Source organism: Podarcis erhardii, assembly GCF_964252035.2.
Source record: "Podarcis erhardii genome assembly, chromosome: Z".
NCBI classification, from domain to species: domain Eukaryota; kingdom Metazoa; phylum Chordata; class Lepidosauria; order Squamata; family Lacertidae; genus Podarcis; species Podarcis erhardii.
In genome coordinates this window covers 28,744,681-28,761,233 of record NC_138504.1, presented here as the reverse complement: position 1 = coordinate 28,761,233, position 16,553 = coordinate 28,744,681, and the positions used below count along the sequence as shown (strand labels likewise).

General features: G+C 44.3%; 1 protein-coding gene across 1 annotated transcript in view; it reads right to left on the bottom strand.

Annotated features, from left to right (window-relative positions):
- Positions 1–5,734: 5,734 nt before the first annotated feature.
- SLC16A2 (solute carrier family 16 member 2) overlaps positions 5,735–16,553 on the bottom strand; it is a 95,321-nt gene continuing 84,502 nt past the window's right edge. Inside the window, exons 3-6 of the mRNA XM_081847145.1 lie at positions 11,209–11,671; positions 8,527–8,670; positions 7,895–8,123; positions 5,735–7,586 (exon numbers count right to left, since the gene is read on the bottom strand). Coding sequence (XP_081703271.1) covers positions 7,366–7,586; positions 7,895–8,123; positions 8,527–8,670; positions 11,209–11,671 — 1,057 coding nt within the window. The 3' untranslated portion in view covers positions 5,735–7,365. The remainder of the gene's footprint in view (positions 7,587–7,894; positions 8,124–8,526; positions 8,671–11,208; positions 11,672–16,553) is intronic.

Below are 16,553 nucleotides of genomic sequence, written 5' to 3'. Positions count from 1 at the left end.
GATATAACATTGTATATTCAGAGACTCCTACTGACTAGGGGGAAGGCAAGCACATGTGTTGTATTAGGGCTTCACTGAGACATGAAATTAAGTGTTTCCGGGGAGGCAAGCAGATTCAACAGTGAGAAGATCAAGGCTCCTTCAACCTCCTATCCCTTAGCATGGCCAGCTCTATTGTTAGGAAGTGAGATGGAAGCCCCAAATGGCAAATGTTGGGACAGCTCCTGGCTATTCCTCCTAAGCATGCTGGGCATTCCCCATTGGTTGGTGTAAGCTACACAGTTTGTCCTAGCTGCACCAAACTACCATGCTGCTTCAGATGCAGTGGAGTACCAGCGTTGAAGTAACATTCAGCTCCATCTTGCCATCTTGCTTTTCCCCTCCAGCAGAAACATGTCTAGGGCTAGCCTTGGGAGGCCTTCCCATTGCTTTTCAAAACTCCCAACAAATCTGCACACCGGTAATTATGTAGATGCACTGCAGTGGAGAATTAAAGCCTGGGACTGGAAAAAAATTAAATCCACCCACAACAGAAACAGTTAAGAAAGTGATGAAACAGGAAGCAAAAGCAAAAAATGAGTTTGAATTTGCTAAAGCCAGGACTGCAATTTGGTCCATTGTAGAGATGGTGTGTGAGAGCCATTTGGATCCAGGTGGACGCCATCTCATCAAAGTTAAGAGTATTTCCCCATCAACTCTCTCCTTACCTCTGTGATTACTACTCTGAGGCACTTATTAAAACTTTTCTTCACTAAGTAAGGACTATGCCATTAAGGGGCAGGGTAGAATTTGGTCCCCAAACCATGATGTACATATAAAGACCCCACCTGATGGGGGTAATCAGAAAACACACACACACAATGTAATAAAAAATTGGAGGCAGTGTGCCTGGTTTTGTAGATAATCCTTGGCGTGCATATCCACTTGGCCCCACTACTTCTTTCTGATGGGTGCCTTTTAGCTCTAGGAAGAGACTCTTTGCTAGTGCAGCTCATTCTTCTTACTAATTCTGCAGTGTGGAAAACTATGTTGTATGATAAGAAGGTATGACCACAAGAGCAGGATCAGACTGAGGGCTCATTTCCCCTCCAACAATTTGGTCTGCCAAATTCCACCTTGAAACCCATGAGCGGGGGTGGGGTGGGGTGAAGGCAACAGCCACTCCCTGCCCCCATCAAACACAGATGTTTTGTTTTGAACGGTTTTCTCTGAGGTGACAAATTTCATTTGTTTCCACCACAGGCTCTCTTATGGAAGCATCACACTGTGTGAAAAAACCGAAATTTCACATTCAGCCTTGATGCATTTTCTTCTGCAAGGAGAAAGGGAGGGGACAACTTGTGATGGCATGATCAACCCAGGGGGGAGGGCACCACGTGGGGCTGTTTCCTCCCCATCTTGGATGACTCTGTGCCCTGCCTGAGCCTCTGCCCCCTCAGGCACGTGGAAATTTCATCCTAATAAAAATGGGTCCTTCTGAAAAGGCTTCCAGGGACTCTAATGGAAGTGATCATTGGACTTCCAAACTGATGTTGATCAGAGGATTACACAAACTGCACCTCCGGCTCCAACAGTCTAGTGTTTTGCAGAAACAGTATTATCTTGCAAGGACAAATTGCATCACAAAGAAGGAAAAACTGCCTGCTAACACCAGTTTTAGCATTTGGCAAACCACCACAGCATTTGGAACTAGAATTTTCTATTCCCTCTACCCCATCAACCGTCCCCATATCTCAGCGATACAGCAAAAGATTTTGCAACCAAAAACTGAAAGTATACCATTTATCTTCTTCACCTTCTCTTCCTTCTCTTCCTCAGGGGATGGCATTTACATATCTCAGAGTGCTGCAGTGGCAGTCAAACGCCTCTTTCATTTTCATGACTGTTTAACATGTTAGAGCTATAGACTCAAGAGTGAAAACTACCAAGAAAGTGTGGCTCCAACATGCCTTATCTGAATGTGATCACCACATTCACCAGCAGGCCCCCACCACCCACTCACAGCTTAGCTGCCCCATGACACATCATTGTGCTCTCACTTTGATTTCAGCAGTTTATCTCCGAGACAGGTGAAGATTTCATAAGTCACAGATTGCAGAGAACATTATACAATGCTGCCTCTGTCATGTGGTTAAGATGTGACAATGATAGCAGATCCTAACAGGTACTCATATATCATGGACAGTGATGATCTACCTTTGGCAGAAGACAAGAGACAGTAGCTGTTTCCATCCAACGAGGGAGAGTCATTAAACAGAAAGCACAGAAAACAGGCAAAAAGAGGTGAGGAACAGGAGTGAAACAGTCCACTTACAGACTCTGGCCTTCAAGATCTAGGCAGGAAAATGGGGGCATTTTCTCTGAAGATTTGCAACATCAAAACGGCCCTGACACAGGGAACTGAAGGCTTGGCTTCAAGGATAAAGCTACTGTTTTGGATCTCAGACTAGCATATTGTATGTATGGGCATTATTTTGGCAAGCGGAGGTTAAGATTCATAGCAAAGTACAAAGACTGCTCGTGGAAATATATGATAAAAATTGAAAGCATAATTGTAAGTATTTATGTAGTGCCTTACATGCATTATCTTCTTGTAAATCATACAACAATCCTGAAGGCAGGGCAGTAGACCTGATATTGTAAATTGACTGGGGGCAGGGGTAAGCTTTAGACTAATATCTAGTTATTGAGTTTGTGGCTGAGGTGAGATCTGAAGGAGGGCTTCTCAGTCCTGAACTCTGTCTCCTAACCAATACACTACAACTAGATTTTCTCTCTTTTAAAAGCCCTGTATATCTCGTGAATACATAATATATCCAGGAATATGGCTATTCTTAAATAACAATCAGCTTAGAACACAAAAGGGGGGGAGTAAATTTATTGTACAGTCATACCTCGGGTTGAATGTGCTTCAGGATGAGCGTGTTTGAGTTGCGCTCCGCGGCAACCCGGAAGTAACGGAGCGCATTACTTCTGGGTTTTGCCGCTTGCGCATGCGCAGACGCTCAAAATGACATCACGCGCATGCACAAAAGCGGCAAAAAGCGGCGCGCGTGTGCGCAGACGTGCCATCACTGGTTACGTTTGCTTCTAGATGTGAACGGGGCTCCGGAATGGATCCCGTTCGCATCTAGAGGTACCACTGTATATTTAAAAGATAGATGTACAAATTTAAGGACACTAGCAGGACTGAAGTAACTCCTACAATGTATATGAAAAAAGTGAAAAGATAAAATACGTGAATGGATGTGATATGGGATACCAACTGAAGGGAGAGAGGGAGGTCACAAGCTTGGCAGAGCTAAAATGGTTTTGTGTTGATTAGAGTATTGTAAGAAAGAATATGTAAAGAGAACAATAAAAATTTATTGGGGGAAAAAGGAACACAAAAGGGCAGCTAGGTGGATGGGAGAAGCGTACACATGATTCCCCCTCCTCTCTCACTCTCTAAATGGTCTTTATAGGGAAGGACCCAATTGATTTTGATACCTCCATGGGTTAGTTGAGTGGATGAGGCTCAAGCAACTTACAGATGGTTAATACTCTGAGTAAATTACCTTAAGAAGAGAGGCAATACGGTAGAACATAATGAGAGCCCTGTTGGATGAGGCCAGGGGCCAATCTAGTCCAGCATCCTGTTCTCACAGTGGCTGACCAGATGCTCCAATGGGAAATCTTCAAGCTGCACCCAAGCACAAGGGCACCCTCCTCTCCTAGGGTTTCTGGTATTCAGAAGCAGAGCTGCCTCCAACCGTGAAGGCAGAGCACAGCCCTCATGGCTAGTAGCCATGGATAGCCTTATCCTATCCTCTTTTGAAGCCGTTAGGGTTGGCGGCCATCACTGCCTCCTGTGGGAGAAAACTCCATAGTTTAACAATGCACTGCATGAAGAAGGACTTTCTTTTTATATGTCAGTAGCTTTCTGAATCCACCAGCACTCAGTGGCTACATTAAACAAATGTCCCTTGACCAGGAGATAAGGCTTCTGAGGCACTGCCAAGTTCTGGTAGATTCAGAAAGGGTTGATTCTACTGCACTGTCTCTGCAACATACATTCTGGGCATAACAACCAGCCCACTGGGAGTTTCTGGGGGCTTGTTCCCATTCTGCGCTGTGGATGAAAGGTGGCTTCCCAGATGCCTGGAATCGAGGCTCTTCCTGCCCTCAGTACAGCCCACCTCTCTGAAATATGACTGTTATCACAGTGGGTGTGCAGAGCACAAGGTCTCATAAAAGGTATAATGGTTGGGTCCCAGCTCTCATTGTGGTGGGGGATTTTTTTGTAGACTGAACCATTTCGGAAGGCGGGGTGGGGTGAGAAGGAGGTTCATTTGGGCTGAACGCCCATGGATAGCAAATAATTCCTTTGAAACAAAAACAGAAGAAGTGTCAAGGAATACAGTTCCAGCCTTGTCTTCCTTTAGCACCTACTTATCTGTCTTTTCTATTTTTCTATTTTTTCTATTTTTCCCATCCCTGGTGTCAAAAGGCATTCAATTATGCTGAGGTCTGGAGTGTGGTACAGTCCCCACACAGGCTGACTACCTTGTTTGTAGCCTACCGTGGAGGTCAGTTCACAAACACTACTGGGGCAATCCTTCGAAGAAGGATGTCGGGCCAAAAAGCAGGTGGTGCAGAACATGATTTGGTTGGGAGTTCAGCTTGCAGAGTCTATATGCACTATAGGATCATGGATTGCACCTTGCCTGCACAGCCCAGCCAAGCAAGCTTGTCCTAGCAGACAGCCACATACTGAATGACCTGCCCATTAAGTCCAATGTTTGTAGCCCTAAATATCCTGATTGTGTCCCAGATCTGATTTTTCCTTTGATTTTTATGATAGGCTTTTCCCCACGTTATTCCACACCCAGCTCACCTTCCCCAGTTCAAAATTGGGGAAAAGCAGGTTGGAGAGAAACTTTTTTGTTTTGTTCACTCCTTATTTATCAGTATTGCATTATATCTATTCTACCTTTTCTCCAAGGAGCTCAAGGAGCCACTTCACAGCAACCCTGTGAGATGGGTAAGGCTCGGATACAGTGGCTGGCTCAAGGTCACATACAATGAGTTTTCATGGCTGATGTTAACACTGGTTTCCCAGATTCTAGTCCACTTAATATCCCTCTATCTTATTCCATACTCTCGAAAGAAAGATGCAGACGTGAAAAGGCGTGATTTCAACCATATGCAGTGGAAGGGAGGTGCGCTGAAATCGTGCAAGTTAAATCCAAGCAGGGTAGAGAGTTTAAAGGCACTCTTTGTGCCAGGTCTGCTTCGGGTTACCTGGCGTATAAAGAACTTTAAAGCTCTGCTTTGCTTGAGGTCTAAGGCCTGCTCAGTGCACTGGCTCAGGGATGCTTGCATAAGATTCCACAGTGCCATCTGAGTTCCTGCAAGATATCGTGCAAGCATCCTTAGCCTTCCAGAGATTGCCTGCTGAGAGGGCCTTACCTGGCAGCTTCTAAGCTCTCCATCTAGTTTCCCAGGCAAGGCCCACTTGGCATGTGGGCTCTGGGAGTATTGGGGGGGGGGTTATTCCTCTCCCTACCACTCACTTGCACCTCCAAGGGTTTGAGTATACTGATTTTCATGTATACACAGAACCCTTGGAACTGAACCCCCACATACGAACACCTGAACAGGCCTTTCCCAAGAGGTAGGTGACACTGGATGGAGAAGTCAAAGGTGAGTAAGCAGAAAGACATCAGCACATGACCCAACACAAAATCTCAGCTGGGGTTAAAGCAAAGTTTTTATTTTGGCAAATGCCTGGCTGCTTTCGGGAGCTTCTACAACACTGACCCCAGACCAAACCAGAAGAAATATGATGATTAGCTACCTTAGCAAGGGGATTAAGGAACCACTTTTCCCACACAAAGATTACCCTGATCCAGGGAACTCCCAAGTATAACAGAAGCCTGTGCACATGTCGGCTGCTGCTCACAGGAAGAAGAGTATGCTCCTAGGAGACCAATCTTCATGCTTCCAAATGGAGATTCCTGTGAAGACCCACATGTGGTAACAAGTTGCTGGTCCTCCCCACCCCACCCCACCCAGACCCACTCGCAGAGGGTTCTTGGGCACTCAACACAATTCTGCATGCAGAAAATCTGTTTCCACACATGGGTTGCAGATTCTGCATTGGAATGAATGTCTCAAGTCCTTGTGCAAATAGGAGGGAGGTTTTATCAACCTCAACTATTCTAGTTGAAACAATCCTGGAGAGAAATGCACATACCAATTCCTATGGAGCAGTCTTCCTTGAGGCCCAAATGCACTATTTCTAGTAAAGGTAAAGGTAACGGGACCCCTGATCATTAGGTCCAGTCATGACCGACTCTGGGGTTGCGGCTCTCATCTCGCTTTATTGGCCGAGGGAGCCGGCATACAGCTTCCGGGTCATGTGGCCAGCATGACTAAGCCGCTTCTGGCGAACCAGAGCAGCACACGGAAATGCTGCTCTGTAAATTCTTTCTAGTAAAAGAATTATTCTAAATCTGGTCCTGTATGAAATCTGCAAGTCAGAAGGGTGGCGGCTTGGACGATAATGAGATATTAATGGAGAGAGATAAACTACATTTTGCCAAACTGAAAGTATTAGTGAGTTGGACATCACCACCCACACTTTCAAGAGTTAAATCTGTTTTCCTATGCAATGGACCCACTCAGGCAATGGTTGGAGAACACTATTCTGAAAACACTGGACTGCATACCTTGAGAGAAGCAATATCTGCCACAGGGACAGTTGAATTGGAGGAAGCAGAGAGGGATCCTTTTGACAGAGGGATGCATTTAGTAAAAGTAGGTGGCAAAAAAAGTTATCTGAAAAAGGCCGCTAAGAAAACCAAGTACGCTTTCCTACAATTTCAGAGTCAGATTCAAAAGAAAAAACATGATTCAGAATTTACCTTTTTTAGCCTCCTTGAGTGTTTCAGACTTTTGAGAATTTGGCTGATACAAAATTAACTCCCAAAGGATCTCACAGTGAGATTAAACTCCACTTTCAAGGCAAGATATCCAAGCATGGCTTTAGAATTTTGGTGGTGGAGAGGAGGGGGCTGGACTGAGGAATCAATTTTTAAAACTTTTAACACCTTCCTATGTGTAATCCATTGCTGTGCCAACAATCATAGCAGGGCAAACAAGTTATAGCGCTACAAGAATTCTCTCTGTAGGAGAGAGCCAAACAGAATCAACTTGAAAGGTGAAACTGTCCAATCAGGATTGTCCTTACGTGACCAGTCCTTGCCTACAATCGAAGAAGCTCGATTCCTCTTCGGGAAGGGCTGGGCTCAGGTACAGTGCCAGAGAATGCTGGTGGTGACAGTGTGTGCACCAGGGCACTGGGAGATTTGAAGGATGGCTTTACATGTGGGCCTCCATGGCTGGAGAACCGGGGAGAAGCTCTCCGTTCATAATGGTCTCTGAAACCAGCATCTTGTCTTTCCCAGAATCCAGCCGCTTCTTCCTGAGCTGTCTTTGATGGATCAGAGGAACAAGAGACAGAACCAGACCCCCAACAATGGGAGGAACACCAGCAAAATAGAAGGCGAGGTGGTAATTCCCAAAATGTTCACCGAGAAACCCTACAAAACAGGAGAGAATGGTTTTATAACCAGCTTTTGCCAACCTGGTGCCTTCCACCTGTTTTGGAATGCACTCGTGGCTGTGCCACTTGGACAGCGTTCCAAATTCCCCAGGTGCCAGGCACATTTTGCTACTGGTGCAGGTCCAATTGCGACTACATGGAGATTTCTGGGCTTTAAGGCAAGAGCCCGGTATGAGTCTGCACACCCATTATCAATTGCTTATGCCTCTGCAGGGAGAAGTCCTGTTGGACGTTCCAAAAACCATTTACTTTGATCAAGGTAACCCAGCCTGACAATTCACTTACCTGCAATTGGGGGACCTGCTGTCATTGGAATGGCCATAAGTCCCAGGAGATAACCAATGGCTTGAGATGCCTGCATGGGCCCAACCAGCTCGAAAGCAATGGGAGCCATGATGGTTATGAAGAGTCCATCACAAAGTCCAAGGAAAAGGCAGACAATAATGACCCCCCAAAACTCTTGGCACTGTGGGATCATCATGCACATTATACCCAAGAGTATAAAGGAGGCAACCTGAGGAGACAAAATACTAATGTCATTCAGGCAACAAACTTGGAGCGATTTCACCACACCCAAGGGGGTTAAGAAACTGAAAGGACTGTAAACTAGGAACAGCACCTAAGAGGAAGGATGGCTGATTTGTGTATTCTCAGGGCCCAGTGACTCTATCCTCATCAGTGGTCTGGGGGGCCAGACAATTCACACCTCTCACAGATGCTCCAGTTAAATATTAAAAGTAAGTATCACCAGTAGGAAAGACTTAAATGCACAGAGCACCTGCACTCTGAAGGCAGGAGGTCACTGACTGCGCCGTGAAGAAATAGACGGCCTTCCCAAAAGTTTATTTGAAGAGGCGGACTGGAAATGGTCCTTCAATACTACAAATGCTGTAACAACTCAGAGATTCACTGCTTACCTGTAGGTAAATCTTCTTCGGCCCATGGATGAGGTCACTTATTGGCCCTGAAGCCAAACGCCCAACCCCTGATGTAGCTCCAATGCAAAGCAGCAGAATCCATGCCCTTTCTGTTTCCTTAAACTCCTCTTCCACGTACTTCACCTGGGAAAGTGAGGAGATAGAGGGAACAAGGACATCAGGTGTGCATTTGTTACAGTGGGCTTCACCTGCAGGAGCTTGAAGCAAAAGCAACCCCTGAGACCTGCAGTGTGAATGGACCACAGCAGCACAGACAATGTTTGGGTTAGCAATGAATTATGGGTTGAGAAGCTCCAACGATCTGCCTCACTAGCAAGGTTGTCTGCTGCTCTGAATTCATTTTTCCCCACAGTCACCCCTGCTAAGAATTGTAACAATAGCACCTTCAATGATCAAGTTTTGACGCGGATCCTATCTTTTTATTTCATTCATAATGCCTGATGTTTATTTTCTTCCTCTCCTTCACAGCACTGTCTGGGCCCTGGGGACCAGAAAGTTGTCAATCATGAGAATGGCTCCATGAAACAAAAGCACATGCCACTCACATGTTGGCTCTCCAGAGAGATCTAGTTTGGCACCATGACTGGGACAGCCTTGCATACAATCCATTGTCTTGTTCTGGGCCTTCAGGAACTGGAAGCTGAAGTATAGCCTAAGGGGACCTTTGGAACCAGAGACCCTTAAAGCAGCTCCACATGGTGACTCACCTACCTCACAGTCATAATGTGATGTTGATATCACCATATTGTTCCTCCACTTCACAAGAAGCATCACATGTTAAGGGAGAGGTAAGTTGGGTGGTTAATGTACATAACAACCAGGCCTCATGGAGTATGTGCACATAATCCAGCCATGAAGAGGGAAGGGTGTAATTTCCTGGTCAACACATGTAAGCGCCAACATGTCTTGGAGAACGTCTATATATATATATATATATATATATATATATATACATAAACAAAAAATTGTACAATCACCAGTCATTATGCATAATCCCAACAGGACTTGGGCAATATGCATATATCAGTTTTGCACACTCTCCGGCCATAATCCATAATCTCTTACAGGCTCTGAAGAATGTGCAATGCCCTACCCTGTTCTAGAAGGTTCCCACATGGTGCACTATGCAGGCACAACATCTCCTTGGGTTTCTGCAGAGAGAAAATTAAGTACTGTATATATCAATTACACACTGAAGGGGATCTTGAAAGGATTCTGAAAGACTTTTGATGCCCTACTCAGTTGCCCAGTACACAATCCTGGTATTCCACACCACAGAGTTATAGGAAGGGCAGCAAAGTCCTTGCATGGCTATCTGGTTGGGGCTGATGGGAGTTGCAGCCCAAAACATCTGGAAGGCATCTGCTCTGGAAAGGCTGTCTTAAAAGACAAGCTTGTTTCTAACCAATCACTGTAACGGCAAAAAAAAAAAAGTCACTTTAAAAATGGATAACAATGCCTAGGATATAGTGCTCAACCCTACTGAAGAAGTATTTTCAGTTGCCCTGAAATCTCATATCACTGAATAAATTAACTTCCAGCAGCAGGAGAACAGCAACACCCAAAACAAGTGCAGAGCAGGTGAAACTTTTACCATTTTCCTGCTCTGCTTTTGCTGCTGCTCCCCATGAAATTAGAGGAGAGGTGCTGGACCATACTTGGAGGACCCTGGACTCACCCACCACAACTTTACAGCAGCTGGCCTTAATGCCAGACTTCTGGGTGGGGTGGGGAGATTTAAAAGAAGAAAAATTGGGTTAATGTGAGTGATTTGGGGGCTAGGGAGGATATTGTTGCTGTTACTATTTATTGCATTTATATCCACCTTTCCTTCCAAGGAGTTCAAAGCAGCTTACATGGTTCTCCCCCTCATTTCAACAACAACCCTGTGAGGTAGGTTAGGCTGAGGTACAGTGACTGGTCCAAGGTCACCCAGTGAGATTCATGGCTGTGTGGGGATTCAAACCCTGGTCTCCCAGGTCCTAGCCCAACGCTCTTGGTGTTGAGTTTTTATTTTTATCTGCTAGTCAGTAGGTTGGAGTCTTGTTTTGTTTACTGTTAGCATGCTGCCAAAGTATTCTATCACTGTTATGGGGGACGCTGGTGCTGTTGTTGCTTGTTCTTCTTTTCCTAATACGTTGTATAAGTTTAGCAAGCAAACAAATGGGTAAGATGATATCTGCTTTGTGACTTAACAGCATCTCATGTCACTCAGCACTAGGCAAAGAGAACTGTTTTCCTTCACTTTAGCTACAGTGCTGGATCCATTGATGAGGCAGCAGAATGCTCTCAAGATGCTGAGTTTCAGGATAGCTCTTATGTTTCCAGCTTGGCTGACTTTCAATGAACTATTTTTGGTGGCTTGTAATAACAGCGAAGTCTTTCAAGCACTGGCATGCAATAAGGAATCTGTGTAACCCGCAATCGTTATTATGAAATTTCCCTCAGTGGCAATGTACCAATTTTACAGTCTCACCAGGTAGGAGGAAAGTCAGCCAATCAGAATTAGTCTCATAATATTCCCTCCTGCTCAGATTGGCTGTGTTCCTGTGGAGCTTCTTCATCAAAAACTAATCACACTGGTTTCTGAACCACCGTCACCATCCCTCACTCCCTTATATCAACCTTTCCCAACCCCCAACTGTCTTCTCCTCCTCTCACCAGATGCATGTAAGGTACAAAGTACCCCAGAACGGCAGTTGCAATCCCGAAAGCCCAGATCCGGTAGGTCTTTTTCCTGAAGACCCTCAGGCTGAAATACTTCCGCATCTGCGATGCACATTGCTGCCGCCAGCTCCGGCTGTCTAGCTTCACGTGCTCCACGTCGTGGGGGTCAGAGGTCGAAGGGAACATGGGACGGAAAGTTAGGGACAAGAAGATCTGGACGAGCATAAAGGCGCTGAGAACCTGGAAAGTGTGGGCCAGCCCAATGGCCCTGCCAACAATCTTCAAGAGGAAAGGCAGGCCCATGGAGAAGACACAGCTGCCAGCCGTCACCAGGCCATTAGCCAAGCCTAGGCGCCGCTTGAAGTAGTGACCAAGGATGACCAGAGAGGGCTGGAAGGCAAAGGAGCTGCCACAGCCGAAGAGGACTCCATAAGTGAAATAACGGACTTCAAGAGACCTGTTGGAAACAAATAAACACCAGTTACTTTCCATCATCACCATCGTCATCGTCATGTCTTTGTTCTTACACCATCTGATGAAGCCTATTTTATTCTGACAGGCCTTTGGGAACTGACTGTTGTTTTTTAAAGAAAGGGCTTTCAAAGGTGCTATGCTGTTTTTATTATCTGTATTCTAATATGTTTGATTTTTATATTGTTTTAATCCTGTTAGGGTTCAATTATCTTTCAATGATTATCCTTTATATGTTTTCAGCTTTTTTGTAATTTATTTGTGTTGTCTGAATTTGTGTCAGCTGCCTTGAGTTTGGGGGAAAAGAGGGATATTAACAACAACAACAACAACAACAACAACAACAACAACAACAACAACAACATGTGTCTTCAGCATTCGTCGAAAGCTCTACAATGAGGGTTTCAGATGCACCTCAGGTATGTGGGGAGTTTAACAACTTAGGTTTAGTAAACTAAATCAAAGTAAAAGTAACATAGTGAAAATCAGATAAGCACATTAAAACCAGATTCAAGGATACAGTATCATAAAAGGGCTCTTCTCAAACATACTATTCCAACCTAAGCTGAACACACACCCTAAAGGAAAGAAGAGCAACTCATCCAGGCAATGATGTTACTCAAATGCCCAGGGGAGCAAAAATCTATTTGCCTGGTGCTGAAAAGATGAGGAAGTTGGCACCAGGCAGGGATCCCTTAGGAGAAGATTCTATAGACCGGGGTAGCTGTGGTGGTGCTACTACAGAAATTACTACTACTACTACTACTACTACTACTGAGTTTATCTCTGACATCAGACACATCCTGCTCTGGTCCACAGAGCCTTCCTCTTTTATGTAGACATATCTGCACTACAACACTGGGAATTATAGTCTGGTAAACTGCTGTGTTGAGAATCCCTAATCTCTAATCATCGCCTCCCACCCCAGTTCTTGATGCAGAACTACAGTGGTGCCTCAGGTTACAGACGCTTCAGGTTACAGACGCTTCAGGTTACAGACTCCGCTAACCCAGAAATAGTACCTCGGGTTAAGAACTTTACTTCAGGATGAGAACAGAAACTGTGCTCCGGCGGCACAACAGCAGCGGGAGGCCCCATTAGCTGAAGTGGTTCTTCAGGTTAAGAACAGTTGCAGGTTAAGAATGGACCTCCACAACGAATTAAGTTCTTAACCCGAGGTACCACTGTACAGATACCAAGATTACCTGTGGAGAAGGAATGGTTATTCAATCAGCTTGCAGTACAGGAATGGAGCAGGGCAACAGCAGCTTTGCTTGCAGGCATCTCAGACGCTTCTGGTTAGCCACTCTGGGAGTAATCTCTACCAGCACCACTCCAATACTTTCCAACTACTAAGACTTTTTCTTTCTTTTTTTTAAAAAAAGTAATAACAAGATGGCTGCCAGAAGGCGATGCCATTCATGTCAGAAGGATAATCATACAGCTTCATCCACTCTGCATTTCAGCAGAAAGCTCAACAAAGCCCTGTCTGTTGAGCCTTGTAATGTACTGTGGAAGGAAATTGGCTTAAAACAACATCTTATTCTTTTCTAAAAACAGCACATTCATAAATTGCTCCTAATAAGGCAGGTATAGGTTGTCCTGCCCACAAGAAATGAGGCAAGAGGAAATTAAGAAAACATTTATGAGGGTATCATTTATTCCATGACATGCCTTTCTCCTTGGCTACTCAAGCACAAGGAGACACACAATTTCTACCTGATGCTATTCAAAGGCTGTCCTGAAAGCCAATTTTCAGTTCTTCCAGAACCACATCAGAGACACCTTGGGAGAAGCACAACATCACAGCCACTAACAACTTCAGCGCTCAGCTACTTCAAAGGCGAAACTCTTCTCTGGACTATAAAAATGCAAACTGTACTGTGCCAATGTGCAGAGATGGAGAACAGATCCCAGAACAGATTAAGATCTCCACTCACTTCTTCCCTCACAGCTCAGCTTTCAAAAATGAAAGTTTTCAAGGCTAGCTGAAATGAAGTCAACGCCCCACATCAGAATAAAGCAAAGCACAGATTTTAGGCTCCTTGGGAAAGATGCCCTCCATGCCTCTCCTCCTTCAGTGAATCTACCTCCTCATTGCAGCAGGTTCTTAGCAGACCTCCTGCTGGGGTGCAGGTACTTGGCAGATTCTCAAATATTCTGTGCAACCCTCGGCAAAATTCGGTGCAGTCCATGATCTATCGGCCCTTTTGGAAAGTGTCTTCAAGTAAATGATTTTGCTTAGTTTTCTTGAGATGACAAAGCCACAGCCCATGGTAGCTAAGCCTAATTTGCCATCTCAGAACATGATCTGAAACCTCTGACAAAGCAGCACAAGTCTGTTGACCATGGGGTAATGTGTGTTCTTTTTCTTATTACCTGCCCTTCCCAGGCTGAGTGGCAGTAATTAAGGTACAATGCTACTATTAAAAAACAAAATTATGTATTATTAAAAACAGTTTAAAACAACTTAAAATTACATAAATAAGTTGGTCCCTAAAAAGATGTATCTCAAGAGTCAAAGGTCTGAGTAAAGAGATGTGTCTTCAGCATCGTCCGGAAGCTGTATAACGAGGGGGCTAGATGCACCTTCATGAGAAAGGAGTTCCACAGCTGAAGAGCTGCCATGGAAAATGCATTCTCCTGTGTCACAAAACACAGAGCCTCCAAGTGTCCCTGTTTTCCAGGGACAGTCCCAGATTTACAGAAGATGCTTCTGATTTGATCCCGGAATGTCCCGTTTTCCCTTAGGACACCCCTATTTTCATTGGAAAAATATTAGAGGGTTTGGAGTTATGCAACCCCTGATCCAAGGAAATAAGTAACTTATACAACCTTTAGAAGATATCTGAACGCAACCCTGCATAGGGCAGTTTGTTTATGTTTAATTTTTTATCATGTTTTTATATATGTTGGAAGTCGCCCAGAGTGGCTGGGGCAACCCAGTCAGATGGGTGGGGTATAATAATAGTAACAACAACAACAACATCACGTCCCTATTTTCATTGGAGAAATGTTGGAGGATATGCAAACACATTCAAGCTTCTGAGGGTGGAGGAACTACCAAGAATTGGGGGAGTATTGTACAGAAAGTGAAATGGACTTCATGGAACTGGCGGAAATGACTGGCAGAATCCGAGACCAGGGAGAAGAGTCGGTGGAAGAAGATTGGAAGAAATTTAAAGTTTATCTACAGAAACATTGTAAAATTAAGGAATGTTAGAAGGAGGCTGGAATGAAGTTATGTGGCTTTAGCAGAAATATTATAAAGGATTAAGTAAAAATAGATTGTTAATGGATGAAAGGAGGAAAGGTAAAGTTACATTATATTAAGATAAATTATAGGATAAAAATTGGGAAAGATGGAAAGGATTTGCTGAAATAGCTAACCGAACTAGAATACAAAAAAGGGAGGTGCGAGGAGGTCAAGGAAACAAGCAAATGAAAGATAAGTTATGGGAAGGTTCTGTAATGGGATAAGGGGTTGCTTGTGCGTAAGCGCCACACCGCTCCAAGCTGAGTAGTTGGCTAAAACTTTCGCTGCCCGGACAGCCCTTACTTAGTGGCTGTCTTAATCGCTGGCAGAATCCGTCAGTGGGCGTTTCCTGAATTTCTTCCAACATAAAAGCTCCTTAACCGAGAGTCTCCGCCTAGCTTCCCTGCGCGACAGCTTTCTGCGCAGAATGGGCGTCCCAATGGGAGGTCCTGAGCTCTCTCCACTGCCCTTGCTGGAAGCGTCTCTGAGCCTTCCCTCCGACGCTTCCCCCTCCTCTACTTCCTCAGCGGAAGTTCTCCCCCTGCTGGTTCCCTCCCCAGCGTCTGGGAGTCTCGCCACCTCCCTGGGCTCCGATGGCAGTTCCCTGACAGGTTCGTTGTGTTTTTTAATTGTTTTTTCTGTTTTTCTGTTTTTTATTAAAAAAAATTCTATTCTCTTCTTTCATTATTGTGATGTGTTGTCAAGTTTTTGTTTAACTTGGAGTTATCTCTTTCTCTTTTTGTAACATTTAAAACTTTAATAAATATTATTTTTTTAAAAAAAGAAAATGGTACTGCACGCTGAGGTGTCATCTTACTCCATGTCATCCATTTATAACTCCATGCCATCTCAAAGAGTATCAAGTAACAGGTATTATAGCTGAGTTGCAATACACATAAATAATAGGTCCAATTCTTTTTTTTTTTAAATAATTTTTATTCATTTTTCAAACACATAATAAAAACAAACAAAACACAAGACAAAAACATACAAAACATTTAAACATGTATAATTTCATAATCTTATTTTCATACACCTTCTTTCCTCCGACTTCCCCATACCTCCCTTTCGCTGCATCCTTATTTTGGAATTCTTTAGCAACCCTTTAGTCAGTTTGTCTATTAGTTCCCTTTCATTACGTTTCCATAAACTTGTTAGTTACAGCTGTAATTCTCTACTTCTTACCCCTTGACATCTTAACATTCCTCAATTTTACAACAATTTTTAAGATATATTTTGAATTTCTTCCAGTCCTCTTCCACTGTCTCTTTCCCCTGGTCGCGGATTCTGCCGGTCATCTCTGCCAGTCCCATAAAGTCCATGACCTTTGTCTGCCATTCTTCCAGAGTAGGTAGTTCTTGCATCTTCCAATACTTTGCCAGAAGAATTCTTGCTGCTGTGGTAGCGTACATAAAAAAGGTCCTATCCTTCTTTGGCACCAATTGGGCAACCATGCCCAGGAGAAAAGCCTCAGGTTTCTTAGGAAAGGTCCACTTAAGGACTTTCTTAATTTCGTTATAGATCATTTCCCAAAAGGCTTTAACCCTCGGGCAGGTCCACCAAAGGTGATAAAAAGTACCTTCAGTCTCATTGCATTTCCAACATTTGTTAT